Source organism: Mastigoproctus giganteus, chromosome 6 (assembly GCF_048544385.1).
Source record: "Mastigoproctus giganteus isolate SK-2022 chromosome 6, ASM4854438v1, whole genome shotgun sequence".
Taxonomy (NCBI): Eukaryota; Metazoa; Arthropoda; class Arachnida; order Uropygi; family Thelyphonidae; genus Mastigoproctus; species Mastigoproctus giganteus.
This window is the reverse complement of record NC_143580.1, coordinates 219071285-219086991: the sequence shown is the minus strand read 5'-3', so window position 1 is coordinate 219086991 and position 15707 is coordinate 219071285. Positions and strand designations below refer to the sequence as shown.

The 15707-nt window shown below is 37.7% G+C and overlaps 1 protein-coding gene across 1 annotated transcript in view; it reads right to left on the bottom strand.

Moving 5' to 3' along the window:
• Gnpat (dihydroxyacetone phosphate acyltransferase) overlaps window positions 1–15707 on the bottom strand; it is a 153907-nt gene that overhangs the window by 54201 nt on the left and 83999 nt on the right. The window contains exons 7-8 of the mRNA XM_090375697.1: window positions 15319–15449; window positions 12187–12419 (exon numbers count right to left, since the gene is read on the bottom strand). Coding sequence (XP_090231823.1) covers window positions 12187–12419; window positions 15319–15449 — 364 coding nt within the window. The remainder of the gene's footprint in view (window positions 1–12186; window positions 12420–15318; window positions 15450–15707) is intronic.

The window sequence follows — 15707 nt, the reverse complement described above, 5'->3', positions numbered from 1 at the left end:
AAAAAAAAAAAAAAAAAAAAATTAGGAAGGAACTGTTCCCCTGGCATTTGCCATGCCCACGTACAGCCATCAGACTGGTAGAGTGCAAACCTCGGCTCATCAGTCCATAGGACTATTTTCCACTGCTCTGCAGACCAGGATTTGCACTCCTGACACCATGTTAATCGGCATCTATCATTTGTTGAGGTGATCAATTCTGTTGAACTGTTGAGGTAATTTTGTTGAATTAAATTAAAAGTAAAACTAAGAAAGATAAAAAATAACAAAAGAAAAAATGGTGAACATAAGAGGCAGTGTTAGCGAGTCCAACAAAATATTTTCCAGAACATAATGTGAGTCAAATTAAAGTAAGACAGTAAGAAGGAAAGTGCTGCAAAATGTGAATACAACTAAATCCAATTAGAAAAACAAAAAGGTAAAGAGGGGAAGAATGTGGAAAGAATATGGAAGAATACCAAAAATTTTCAATATTTTAAATAGATTGGCAAACGTACCATAAATTTAAAAGACAAAGAATAAAATTCAGACCAGTGCCCACTTGGTAACGTTGAGGCCAAATAATGTGAAATTCCAGTAATTTCCATGACTATTGTGGACCTCTGATAAGAGACTCAATGATTAGCTGTTCTCTCTTTTTGGTTGTTTCATTTATTTGTTTTTTGTGGATAGTTTACACTATCTTTATCGTGATATTTTACATTATTCGGCCTCGCTGTTATCAAGTGGACGCCGGTCTAAATTTATATATATACAGTCGAACTTCCCTATAACAAATTCGATAAATCCAGCGAAAAAATTTGTTACAGAGAAATTTTGTTATACAGAGAATATCTTTTTTATTAGAAATTGTTATCTAATTAGAAAATGAAAACGAATCTACATTTATTTTGAATGTATTTTATTTCAAAAACATGCTTATTTAAATTACGTTTACACAATTTTCGCTGGTAAGTATCATAAATTTTTAAAAAAAATGTAATTTTGTTTGCACAGTACAATTAAAAAATTGTCTGATTCTCAAAGAAAACCTCATATTTGTTCAGAGCATTAAAAATATTATCAGGAACATTTTCACAAAACTGTAGACCCATATGAACCATTTTAAAAGGGTTAATCATTTCTTTGCGAGTTGGCTTTTCTATGGGTTGTTCTGATGCGTCTTCAGCGTCATCGTTAATTTATTCGTGATCATGGTCACGTCTAACACTGTTCAGCAGTATTTTATCTTCATTTAGATGTTCTGCTGTGATCTACATAAACATAACTATTCAGTGTTATTTCATTTTCGATGTTTCCAGACAATTCTAATAATGTCCAAAAGTTTTTCAGTTGTGAAAGGGGCAGTTCATCTTGTTCGTCCAGTTGTTGTTCGACTTCTGTATTCAATGCAAATCCCGCTTTCGAAAAAAAATTTTGAATAGAGTATTCAGTGACATCGTTTGTCCAAACTTTTGCCAGTTCAGAGATGCAATCTCTAAAGTTAATTGTAACCTCCAAGTTTCTATTTTCTGATAACCCATTGACAATCTTCATTATTATTCTCTTTCGAAAATGAAATTTAAAATTTTTAATAATGCCTTGGTCCATTGGCTGGAGTTTTGACGTTATGTTTGGTGGTAAAAACAACAACTTTGCACTTTTAAGTTTGTCCGAAATACTGGCAGGATGTGCCGGACAGTTGTCAGTTACCAACACGATTTTCCTTTTTTCTTTTGCTATACGCTTGTCTAGTTTTAATATCCATTCTTCAAAAATATCACTTGTCATCCATGCTTTTTTATTAAAGGTGTAGTCAACTTCCAAAGATTTTGTGCCTCTAAAACATCTTGGGTTTTTTGATATTCTGATGACTAAAAGTCTTAATTTTTCACTTCTTGTCATATTTGCTCCAACTAGCACAGTGATTCTTTCTTTGCTTTGTATTCCGCCAAAACATTTATCATCCTTAAAAGCAAGTGTTCTATTCGATAAACATTTAAAGAATAAACTCATTTCGTTAGCATTAAAAACATCCTTACGCTCATATTCTTCCAAAATCTTCTTTAAGGTATTGATCCTCCACAACTGTTGCAATCTTCTTCGCTTACGTTAACACTTTCTCCACAAATAACCTTTTCCACAATTCTGTGGCGCTTCTTAAATTTATCTAGCTACCCAGTGCTCGCATTAAATTCTGTATGTCCAAGGGACTGTGCAAATTTCAGAGCTTGTTGCTTAATTGTTAAGCCCGATATTGGTATATTCTTTTCATGTATCATTTGCACCCATTTTAGAACAGCTTTATCAACATCTTCGTATATACACAACTTAATTCACTCCTTGTCTGCTCCTCCTTCAATTGCATTTAAAATTGGTTCTCGATTTTTTAAAATCATAGATAAACTGCTTGCAGGTATGCCATATTTCTCCGCAACATCTTTTTTCTTAAAACCCTGGTTAATATCATAACAATCTTTGCTTTATCATTATTACTTAAACACTTTCTGTTCGACATTGTCTCCGCAATTGAAAAATTACTCTACTGCAGCTCTTGCCGATACATACACCGTAAATTTCGCTGCGCTGGCCATATAGTGAATTGTTAGTACCGCCTACTCAATGACGTTCAGATAGAGGGCGCTGAATCTCTTTAAAAGTTACAGCTGTCAGTTACAGGCTCCGCAAAAACGATAAGTGTTTGCCTTTTATTTACATGATTGTTATTTTATATTGTACTTAATACGTAGTCATATAGTTATAGTTACGCTGGTTATTTTTTATTTTTTATTTAGATAAATAAAGAGTTTTTGTGGATTTTACTTACGATAGGTAAAACCGTTATTTCGTTCCATTTTTGTAGCCATTGTTTTTGGATATAGTGGTAGGGAATTCAAATTTTTTAATTGAGGTAGCTATTGAGGTAGAATTATGCGTTAGGGCTACCTAGCAGGTAGCCCTAACGCATAATTATACAGTAATACGCTTCACTGTTTCTATTTAATAGTTTCTATTCAAATACTATTGACATTTAATTTATTGATTTTATTAATTTAAGCTACCATGCCCCAAACTAGAGCAGCAAAGCAACGGGCACAAAGTGGCAGGAGTGCTGTGACTCGGGGGAGAACTGAGGGGGGCAATTCTCCAACGCATCACAGCCTAAAAAAATGTGCAACTTGTGAAATGTTTGCCGAACTCTCTGGAACGGAACATGATATTGCCATGGGGGATGTCTTTGTGTGTGCGCGATGTAAGGAGTGTAAGGAAATCAGGCGACAACTCAGCGTTGTTATGGGCCTATATGAGAGTTTGAAGGACAGGGTGGATGCCCTCGAAAGATCTAAATTGAGGGGCCCATCAGGCTCTCAGCTGCCCACATCAAGGCCAGAGCTTGCACTTGGTCATCACGCAACACAGCAGCACCCCCTAAGGCAGAATGCGATGGTCCCACAGGAACTAGTTGTTGTTGGTGACTACTGTCAGGGAAACGGGGAACATCCTTTGTAAAAAGGATAGGTGGAACAGGACCAGGGTATGTCTGCCAGGGGCAAAGGTTGATGACGTTGTAGAGCGGATATCATCTTTCAAGGGCACAAAAGGTGATATAGTTGTACACGTTGGCACTAATGATATTAAGAGTAGGAGACCGGCGGAATTACTCAAGAAGTACAGGTCACTGTTGAAAAAAAGCCGTGAAATAGGGTTGAATTTGAAAGTGTCTGCAATTCTGCCCAGACACGATAGGAGGGAGTACATGATGAGAGCCTTGTCGATCAATTCGGCCCTGGAAAGATTGTGCAAGGCTCAAGGGGTAGAATTTTTTTCAGCCTGGACTGTACTTGTTAACAGGAGAGATTGCTTCTACAGGGATGGGATACACTTAAATAGAAAGGGTGCAAGAATATTTGCTGATGCTATCGAGGCAGTGTTAGGTGGGTCGGAAAACTGCTAGTTTGGGGGGATACAAAGACTAATAGTTTAACAGTAACCGCAGGCAGTTGTGAAGGTGATTCTTGCACAACTTCTATTAGAATAAGAAGCGACCTGGAGCGAGGGGTGTTGGGGGTTTCAGGGACGGATGGTAGTCATCATGGAATAGTTGGGTATATGGGATGTGTTAGGGTAACAAGGAATAGGCATAGGAGCATGTATGCTTGCATGTATACCAATGCTAGAAGTATAGTAAATAAATTTGATGAATTTGAAGTGTTGGTCAAGACATCAGAGGCGGATATTGTTGGGATAGCAGAGACGTGGTGTCACAAAGATATAAGGAATGCAGAACTGGAATTTGGGGAGTACAATGTGTACAGAAAGGATAGACAGGACAGAAAGTGAGGGGGTGTTATGCTGTTAATTAAGAAAAACATAAAATCAAAGGAAGTGCACCCAGTTAATATAGATGAACAGTGCTCTGTTGAGTCAGTTTGGTGTGAGATAAGCACTGCGAAAAGAAAAATAAGGGTAGGAGTGTGTTATAGGCCTAATGACTTGAATGAGTACAATGAACAATTGTACAGAGAAATAGAGTGGGCCAGTAAATCAGAATGTCTTATAATGGGGGATTTTAACTTCCCAGATATTGACTGGAACTTGTCGATTGGTCACTCACACACTAGTCAGACTTTTGTGGATTTATTGGATGATTGTTTTCTGCAGCAGCATGTTCGAGAGGCAACCAGAGAAAGTAACACTCTTGATCTGGTTATCAGCAGTGATCATTCGTGTATTAAGAATTTGCAGATAAAGGAACCACTAGGTGGCAGTGATCACAGTGTGCTGAAGTGGGATTTACTCAAAGAGGTAACTACCGTCAGGGGTAAAGAAAAGGGTTTTTGCTTCCGTAAAGGGGAGTACAGTGGTCTCAGACAGTTTTTAAATTCTGTACAGTGGGATCAACTGACGATGTTACCAACAGTAAATTCTAAGTGGGAAGCATTCAAGGAATTAATCGTGGAACCTACTAGACTTTATATACCGATTAAGAAATATCGTTCAAGGTTTAGGCCTAAATGGTTATCAAATGAACTAATGAGACTCGTGACAGAGAAGAAAAATGCATGAGATGCATATAAATTATCAGGTGACGCAGAAGCCTGTCGCAGATATAAGCTAGTCTGTAATCAGGTCACAAAGGAGGTTCGGCAGGCGAAGGCGGATTACGATAAATCTTTGGCAAAAGATGCTAAGAAAAATAGCAAGGATTTCTTTACTTATATAAACTCTAAAAGGAAGGGGATGAATATGATTGGTCCACTTGACATCGATGGTTCGACTGTTGATGATCCTGCTCAGATAGCAAACAAACTGAATGAGTATTTTGCATCTACATTCACACGTGAGGAATTATTACAGTTTGAAAATGGAAGAAGGTTATCAAATTGTAGCAGTGTGCTTAATGATTTTGTAATAACTGAGAGCAAAGTGGAGGAGAAATTGTTGAAGTTAAACGTAAGAAAGGCACCTGGGATGGATGGGATCTATCCAGTTATTTTAAAGGAGGCGGCAAAGCAACTAAGCAAACCCTTAGCCATAATTATGAGAGCATCCTTGGACTCAGGGGAGGTTCCCACGGACTGGAGATGTGCAAATGTGTCCCCAATTCACAAAGGTGGATCGAAGGGTGACACGAGTAATTACAGACCAGTTAGTTTAACTTCTGTTCCGGGTAAAATAATGGAGTCACTGGTTAAAGATGCATTGCAGGATCATCTAGACAAGACTGCAGCAATAATTCAAACACAGCATGAGTTTGTTAAGGGAAAGTCTTGTCTGACAAATTTGATTGGTTATTATGATGTGGTCACAAAGGAACTGGATGCAAAAAATAATTTTGATATCATATACTTGGATTTCAGGAAAGCTTTTGACACTGTTGCGCATGGAAGACTGCTGTACAAATTGGAGCAGAATGGTATTAAGGGTAAGTTGCTACAATGGATAAAAGGATGGGTAAGTGGGAGAAGACAGAGGGTGGTAATCAATGGGTGCTGCTCTTCGTGGACTAATGTTATTAGTGGAGTCCCACAGGGTTCGGTGTTGGGTCCACTGTTGTTTTGTGTATTTATCAATGATATTGATGAAGGTATATCAGGCTTAATGTCGAAGTTTGCAGATGACACAAAGGTTGGCAGGGTTGTTAATGACAGTAATGGCAGTGTGCTACTGCAACAGGATCTAGATAATTTGGGCAGATGGGCTAAGAAGTGGCAACTGAAGTTCAACCTTGACAAATGCAAAGTACTGCATATGGGTAGAAGTAAACCCAGAGAAACGTACCAACTGTGTGGTACTACACTTAAGGTGGTAGAAAATGAAAAAGACCTGGGAGTAATTGTGCAGTCAGATATGAAGTTTTCTGAGCAATGCAGACAGGCTGCTAGGGCAGGTCATGGGGTTTTGTCAATGATATATAGGAATTTTGCTAGCAGGGAAAAGGAGGTGATTATCCCTCTGTATAAGGCAATGGTCAGGCCACGCCTTGAGTACTGCGTACAGGTCTGGAGGCCTCATTTTAGGAAGGATGTAGATTTGCTTGAGCGTGTACAGAGAAGAGCAACACGATTGGTGAGGGGAATGAAGGGATTCTCTTACCAGGAGAGGCTTAAGTTCTGCAAATTGCAGTGGCTGGAGACTAGGCACCTGCGCGGTGATCTGATTGAGGTCTATAAGGCCTTGAATGGGTTGAGCACGCTGAATTCTGATGGGATCCTTCCACTTGTTCAGATTACGAACCTACGGGGACATAAGTTCAAATTAAGAAAGGACAGATGTAGAATAGATGTGCGGAAATTTGCCTTTAGCCAGCGGGTGGTTAATGGCTGGAACAAACTTCCATCTGTCGTTGTGGAAGTTGATAGGTTAAATAAATTTAAGGAGGAACTGGACAGGCATTTGGAGGGAATGGTGTGATTTTTTTTTTTTTTTTTTTTGGCTGATGCTGCATAAGCTCCTACACTTGCTTTCTTGCATCATGTGCCACTACTACTACTACTACTACTTGCCAATTCAACAGTATCACATGACCTTTCCTATCAATCACTTTAAAGAAATATACGACTTTGTGAATTTCTTTTATTCTGCTTTCATTCATTAGCATTAGCATTTAGCATTAGTAGAGGCATTTGATGCAAGAAAGCAAGCTTATGCAGCATCAGCCAAAAAAAAAAAACCCACTTCCACTTCACCCCTCTGTTCGTTCAAAATACCTGTCCAGCTGAGCCTTAAACTTATTTAGGCTATCAACCTCCACCACAAGGGATGGCAGTCTGTTCCACCAACCAACCACCCGCTGGCTAAAGGCAAATTTCCGCACGTCTATCCTACATCTGTCTTTCCTCAATTTGAATTTATGCCCTCTCAGGCGATTTTTCTGAGCTAGAGGAAGAATCCCATCAGCATTGAGCATGCTTAAACCATTCAAGGCTTTATACACCTCTATCAGATCACCTCGCTGGTGCCTAGTCTCCAGACACTGTAATTTGCAAAACTTAAGCCTTTCTTCGTAAGAGCACCCCTTCGTTCCATTCACTAATCTTGTTGCCCTTCTCTGTACTCGTTCCAGCAGCTCTACATCCTTCTTGAAATGAGGCCTCCAGACCTGTATACAGTACTCTAGGTGTGGCCTGACCATTGCCTTATACAATGGAATAATCACCTCCTTATCCCTGCTGGAAAAATTCCTGTATATCATTGACAATACTCCATGAGCTACTCTTGCAGCCCGTCTGTACTGCTCAGAGAACTTCATATCTGCCTGCACAATCACCCCCAAGTCCCCTTCATTCTCTACCACTGTCAGCGTAGTACCACAGAGTTGATACGTTGCTCTGGGGTTGCTGTTTCCCACGTGTAGTACTTTACATTTGTCAATGTTAAACTTCATTTGCCACCTCTCAGCCCATCTGCTCAACCTTTCCAGATGCTGCTGCAACAGGATCTGCAAACTTGGACATTAAGCTTGATATACCATCATCAATATCATTTATAAATACAGAAAACAACAATGGACCCAACACTGAGCCCTGAGGGACTCCACTAATAACATCAGTGCACGATGAGCAGTGTCCATTGATTACCACTCTCTGTCTTCTCCCCCTCAACCACCCCTTTATCCATAGCAGCAATTTGCCTCCAATGTCACACTGCTCCAATTTGTGTAGCAGTCTTCCATGTGCAACAGTATCAAAAGCCTTTCTAAGATCCAAGTATATAATATCAAAGTTATTCCCTGCATCCAGCTCTTTTGTGACTGCATCATAGTATCCAATTAAATTGGTCAGGCAAGACTTCCCCTTAACAAAACCATGCTGTGTCTGAACTATAACTGAAGTCTTGTCTAAATGATCCTGCAGTGCTTCTTTAACCAGTGCCTCCATTAATTTTCCTGGAACAGAAGTTAAGCTCACAGGTCTATAATTACTTGTTTCAGCCTTTGATCCTCCTTTGTGAATTGGGGTCACATTTGCACATTTCCAGTCCATGGGTACCTCCCCTGAGTCCAAGGAAGCTCTCATAACTATGGCCAAGGGTTTGCTTACTTCCTTTGCTGCCTCCTTTAATATAACTGGATAGATCCCACCCACCCCGGGTGCCTTTCTTGTGTTTATCTTCAACAGTTTCTCCTCCACTTTACTCCCAGTTATTTCAAGATTCTGTAGCTTACTGCTAGAGTTGAATACACCTCTGGCATTCCCCTTGCTGAATAACTCCTCATGTGCGAATGTCGATGCAAAATATTCATTTAGTTTGTTAGCTACCTGAGCAGGATCATCAACAGTTGACCCATCAATATCAAGTGGACCAATCTGATTCATCCCCTTCCTTCTAGAGTTTACATAAGTAAAGAACTCTTTGCTGTTTTTCTTTGCATCCCTTGCCAAGGATTTCTCGTAATCTGCCTTCGCCTGCCTAACCTCCTTTGTAACTTGGTTGCATATCAACTTGTATCTATCATAGGCTTCTGTGTCATGTGTTAATTTGTCAGTATCCCATGCATTTTTCTTCTCTGCCATATGCCTCATTAGTTCATCTGACATCCATTTTGGCCTACTTTACTCCCTTTACATACCAACTAAGAATAACAATATTTCTTAGTTGGTATGTAAAGCCTAGTAGCTTCCAAGATAAGTTCTTTGAATGCTTCCCATTTTGAATTTGCTGTTGGTAACATCATCAGTTGGTCCCACTGTATAGAATTTAAATACTGTCTCAGTCCATCGTAGTCGCCTTTACGGAAGCAATAACCCTTCCCTTTACCCCTAATGGTAGTTACCTCTTTCAGTAAATCCCACTTCAGCACACTGTGATCACTGCCACCTAGTGGTTCATTTATCTGCAGATTCTTAATGAATGAAGAATCACTGCTGATAATCAAATCAAGAGTATTACTCCCTCTAGTTGCCTCCCGAACATGCTGATGTAGAAAACAATCATCCAATAAATCCACAAAAGCCCTGCTAGTGTGTGAGTAACCAGCCCCCAAATTCCAGTCAATATCTGGGAAATTAAAATCTCCCATTATAAGACTCTCTGATTTACTGGCCCACTCTATTTCCCTGTACAGTTTCTTATTATACTCATCAGAGTCATTAGGCCTATAGCACACTCCTACTCTCAATTTTGATCTCCCAATGCTTATGTCACACCAAACTGACTCAACACTGCACTGTCCAGCGATGTCGACTGGCTTCACTTCCTTGGTTTTTATGTGTTTCTTAACTAATAGCATAACCCCTCCCCCCTTCCTATCCTGTCTATCCTTTCTGTAGACGTTGTACTCCCCAAATTGCAGTTCTGCATCCCTTATATCTGTGTGACACCACGTCTCTGATATCCCAACAATTTCTGCCTTTGATGTTTTGAGCAATACCTCAAATTCATCAAATTTATTTACTAAACTCCTAGCATTGGTGTACACGCAAGTATACCTGCACCTGTTTCTAATCTTAGCTACCCTAACACAACCCATGTGTTTACTTGTACCGCAATGGCTCCCAGCAGTCTCTGAAATACCATGCATCTTGTTTTTCAGGCTTCTGCTCATTCTAATAGAAGCAGTGCAAGAATCTCTTTCACCTCTGCCAGTGGCTACTGTCAATCTATTGGTCTTTGTCTCCCCCCAAGCTAGCAGTTTTCCGACCCACCTAACACTGCCTCGATAGCATCAGCAAATATATACATCAAAGAAAATTTATGATTAATGTACGCTGTATGTTACGTTTCAGGAAAAAAAAAATACAAGAGCATATGGCCTATGTGATTGATGACGAACGTAATTAAAAAAAAAAAAAATTCATGAAAACAATCTACTGGGAGTCCGGTTAGATGAGAGCGGACATATCATATAATGATTGACAGGAAGGTCACGTGGTACAGTTGAGGTGAGAAGCGAAGGTCACTCAGTAGGAGTTATTATTTATTTTTTTTTTATTAGTTGTTGGCGCATCAGCTTCTGTGGCCATAATGCACCTCCCAAGGTTTTTGCATTTTACTGTGATCCAAGCCCGAGGCGGGATTCGAATCCGCGACCTTTGGGTTGCCAGGCAAGCACATTACCCACCTGGCTAGCCCGGTCAGCTAGGAGTTACTAAAAAACCGACTATGGCAGCATTCTATGTATTGCCACCGCAGCATGCTAAAGTTTACCACAGTGAATTTCGTTTTCCCCTGAGCCAACATCAATTTACAAATCTACCCTATTTATTGTAAAGTTTACGACCACTTTTAAGAAAACCCATTTGGTTTAATAACTGTAACAAAAATGAAACAAAGATCCTCCTATGGATGTCAATGATCACAAGTGTTCACTAAAAGGATGATTATTTAATTCCAGATGCTAATGTGCAATTTTGGAAGGAAGGAGGCAGTATATTTGATTGACTGTTTAGCAGTAAATGCTTGAAAATCTTCAAAAATGCTTTTACTAATTTTTGTAAAAATTCGCTTTAGAGAGACTAACACTTTGCTATGTGGGGTTAATTTTACATGTAATTTCGTTTCAAGGTGCAATGTTTAGCGAAAAAATTCGTAATATAGAGAAATTCGTTAAATAGAAGTTCCACTGTATATAAACAGTAGATTCCGGTTATTTGGGCCATCGGTTAATCGGGACAGCTGTTTATTTGGGGCAAATCTTAAAAAACAGAACCCAATCAAGAAAATAGCCAGGGTTTACTTCGCTTAATTGGGACAACATGCTGTTTAATTGAGGCAGGAGACCGCAGCACAAGATTACCCTACAATTGTCTCAGACCGAACCACATGGTTTGGTCGGATTTCTGGAGGTCACAACCATAAAAAAATAAAAACAATTAGCAGTCACCTGTTCATTGGGCTTTTCTGTTAGTGCAATCTATCATAAACGGATAGTAAACTCGATCTTACTGAATTTGCAGTAATACCGACAGCTGGAATTCTGTGGGTTATTATGGTGAAATGTGTTTACACTTCCATGGAATCTTCAATCATATAATAAAATTAATTTTCAAAATCTTCTCTTCATTCCTATTTTTAAAGCTTCGTAACTTGTTACTCCGTTCTCACTTGCGCATATCGTGTTACTTGCAATTTGTGTGTTCTGTGTTCTTTGTTATTGATTGCTTATTTTTTTACTGTTTTAAATTTTAATCCCTACCCACAAATGTCAGTGAACAGAGATGTCAACTAGCTAGTATGTACATATTCCAGTACGTATTAATTATTCCGATTATCACGTATATTCTTCTTATTTTCACATATCATTTAATTTTTGAATTGGTAAGGTAATAAAGGGTAAATCTGTGTTTAATATATCTTTACTTTTATAGCCTGTGGATAACATTCCTCCTATTTTTGCTAATTAGAATTGCTGTTTAATAGAATTAAAATTCAATTCACAAATGTGATCGCATCGACCGGTGCTTACTACACATCGTATAGTGAATGGTACTTTACTATGGTGACGCCATCGTAACATGATTTGATTTACAGTGAACTAATTGTAAAGCGGAGGGTCCATTGTATTTTTAACTATTTACGTGAAACATCGGATAATTGGGGCAGCCGCTTAATTGGGTCAAAATGCACTAGTCCCGACGTGTCCCAAATAACCGGAATCGACTGTATGTATACACACATATAAATATATATATGATAGACTAATATAGATAGCTGTTATTACTAAAATGCTGTTCCTAATTTTCAGCTGTAGAGAGATTAAGCACTTACCTTGATAAACTATAGTTGCTCCTGTTCGATGTACAAGTTCTTTCAACCATAAAATATCTTCTACTATATGATTTAAATGAATGTGATTTCTTATAAGCACATCTGGATGGCCAAGCACAAGACAAACAAGAGGGAATGGAGAAAGTAACAAATTACAATGATGCATTCGAATAATTCTATTTGCTAGGTCAGAGCAAAGCACCTGCTCGTGAGGTGCCAAAAATGTCTTGAAGCTGAAAAAAAATTAAAAATAATATGAATTAGAAACCACTACAAAAAATGCTTTCTTATTTTTAGGTGTATTTATATGCACCATAATTTAATTAAAATTTATCTTAAAAATAATACTTAAGCTGTTCATATTAAATGAACAGTTTACTGAAATATGGTAAGGGCTTTAGCCTCAGACTGCAAGAGATTTAGACAACGTACAAGTTAGTGCAAACGCATCATATTAGTACACAGCTAAACTCTGAATTAGCAAAAATATGCAAAGGCGGCATCGTTTAAGTTATATCTCATATTGTGAGTTGCCATGATATTGCACTACTTCAAATAAGTAACGCTTCACCAAAGGAGAAGACTGTTGTTACTTATTTTCAGATGGATACCACCACCCAGACGGCACCGTTTCAGGGATATTTGGCCCTTCTTCGGTGGGTGAGTAGGTACCCTAGTGATGCAATGATGACAAAACAGTTATGAAGTATAACTCCACAATATGAGAGATGCCTGATGGTGTATAATATAAATTAAGACTGAAATATGTTAAGGGCTTTAGCCTCAGGTTGCAAGAGGCATTTGCACTAACTTGTACATTGTCTAAATCTCTCGCAGCCTGAGGTATTATACACCATCAGGCATCTCTCATATTGTGAAGTTATACTTCATATCTGTTTTGTCATCATTGCATCATTAGGGTACCTACTCACCCACCGAAGAAGGGCCAAATATCCCTGAAACAGTGCCGTCTGGGCGGTGGTATCCACTGAGAATAAGTAACAACAGTCTTCTCCTTTGGTGAACCATTACTTATTCAAAGTAGTGCAATATCATGGCAACTCATTGTGAAGGTATTCACAATATGAGATATAACTTAAATGATGCCACCTTTGCATATTTTTGCTAATTCAGAGTTTAGCTGCGTACTTGTATGATGCGTTTGCACTAACTTATACGATGAACAATTTACATAATGATAAGATATAAAATGGTTTCTTATAAAAAATTATGAACTTCACAACTCCGTTACGACTTTGGCATAACTAATATGTCAAAATTCTCTTTCCTTCAATTATAAGCAAGGGAAGTTTATATACATATTAAGGGAAAATCATGTTTAACTAGTCTGGTTAGCAATTTTCACAGTTACCCATGAGCTGGATGTAGGGAAATAATTTCGACATTTTTTATTTGGATTTCAGCAAAGCATTTGACTTAGTCCCTCATGATGGTTACTATAAAAGATGGAATACATTGTGTTCATGGGTAAAATTCTAAGATGGATTGCACAGTTTCTTCAGGGCACAAGGCAGAGAGTTGTGAGTAATTCTACTTCAGATTGGGCTAATGTAACAAGTGGGGTTTCCCAAGAATCACTGTTATTTTAGATTTTTTTAAATGATGAAGGAATGGAGGGTGTGATGTCAAAATTTGCAGATGATGTTAAGATTGGTAGAGTAATTACTGATCAGAGCCAAGCACAGCTTCTTCAGGATAGACAGACTTCAGGGATGCTCGAAAAATTGGCAGCTATGTCTTAATGCAGAAAAATGCAAGGGCTTATACTTGGGGAATTACAATCCCAAAATGACTTTCCCAGCTCGTAGGGTTGAACTAAAAAAAGTAGAGGAAGAAAGGGATTTGGAAGTTACAATATGGGGCTAGATATGAAGTTCTTCAAGCTGTGTAAACAGGCAGCAAGGAAGCCCCAGTGTCCTATCAATGATTTATTGAACATTTGCCTGTAGAGATAGTGACATCATAATTCCACTATATAAGGAAATTGTAAGGCTACATGTAAATAACATGTCCAAGTATGGAAGTTGCATCTTAAAAAAGGTGACCTTCTAAAAATGCCCAGAGATAGGCAACTCACTTGGCAAAATATGAAAAAAAAGTAAGATTTTTCAGTATAAGGAAAAACTTCAAATATATGGGATATGGAGCTTAGCTACCAGGGAAACTCAGTGAGGTCATTAAGGCTTTTGGGTGGGGATAGTAAAACGAACAAAGGCCAAATTTTTTCATTATTGTAAATGGTCCAGAATTAGTGACCATCATTTAAAATTAAAAGGAAAGAGATTCAGACTGGACTGTAGAATGTTTTCTTTTAACAGCAACTTGTTAATTACAGGAATAAGTTACCTTCAATGGGTAGTTGAGGATGACAGCTTGGTGAAATTCAAAGGTCAACTGAATAGTTACATGAAATGGGAAACTACAGATAATTTTCTACTTTTATATTCTTACTTTTATTTAGTTATTTTATATATTTTTTTGTGTCTAGTGCAGGAAAATCTGGTGGTTTCCTTGCATTAATATAACTAATACTAATACATTTAATAATTATGGAATGTATTTTGAATTTGTATTCAGTAAAAAGGAACTTATATACATTTAATTATTTTAGTTGCTGCACTGAATTACATTACTGAATAAAGCAAGATTCAGTAGCCATTTTCATCTTTTAATAGAAGGAATTTTTTTTTTCTGGGGAGTTCATTAATACAGAACAAAATTCTATTAAAACTATTAGCAAAACATTAAAATTTTAAAATTTTATTGTAATTCTTACGATAAAAGCAAAATATCAAATTTTCTGGACATACACCATGAACACATTTCTCCATTTATTGAAAAAAATGAGTGGATTTGGAAATTACTATAAGTTCAGGTTAAAGCTGAGGTAAAAATGTAGTGAATGGCTGTTCTTACAGAAAACAAGACAACAATCCAAAAAATTACTCTACCCCCAAATTCAAAAACATTTACATTAGCTTCTAAGGCATTCAAGTATACAAAGAATAATATGACAATATTCATTTCTAATTTGCAATTGATAAAACATTATAACGTGGCTACCATTTTATTTCCACCTCCTGCCTTTCAAAATAAATAAAGTTAACATACCTTGGTGATAGATTGTGAATACTTCTGTCAGCTCTATTGCCACAGAATTCTCGAAATGAAATTGCATCCCCAAACCTCAGATATACATTGCCAAAATTTTCTTGAAGAATTTTTCTTGCTTTGAATAAACCCTAAAAACAAATTGCAAAAGATACCATTAGCATTAGAATGAATACATTTTAAAGAAACTTAAACCATTCAATTATTTCATCCAACAAAATTTTTCCTCCCTTCCAGTTAAAGAATCAAGTTCATAGTGCACATGTGACTTTCAAAGAGCTGGAGATCAGGCATTTGTTGCAGTAGTAGTAGTAATCAAGGCATGTCATGCAAGAAAGCAAGCTTATGTAGCATCAGCCAAAAAAAAAAAAAAAAAAAAAAAAACACAT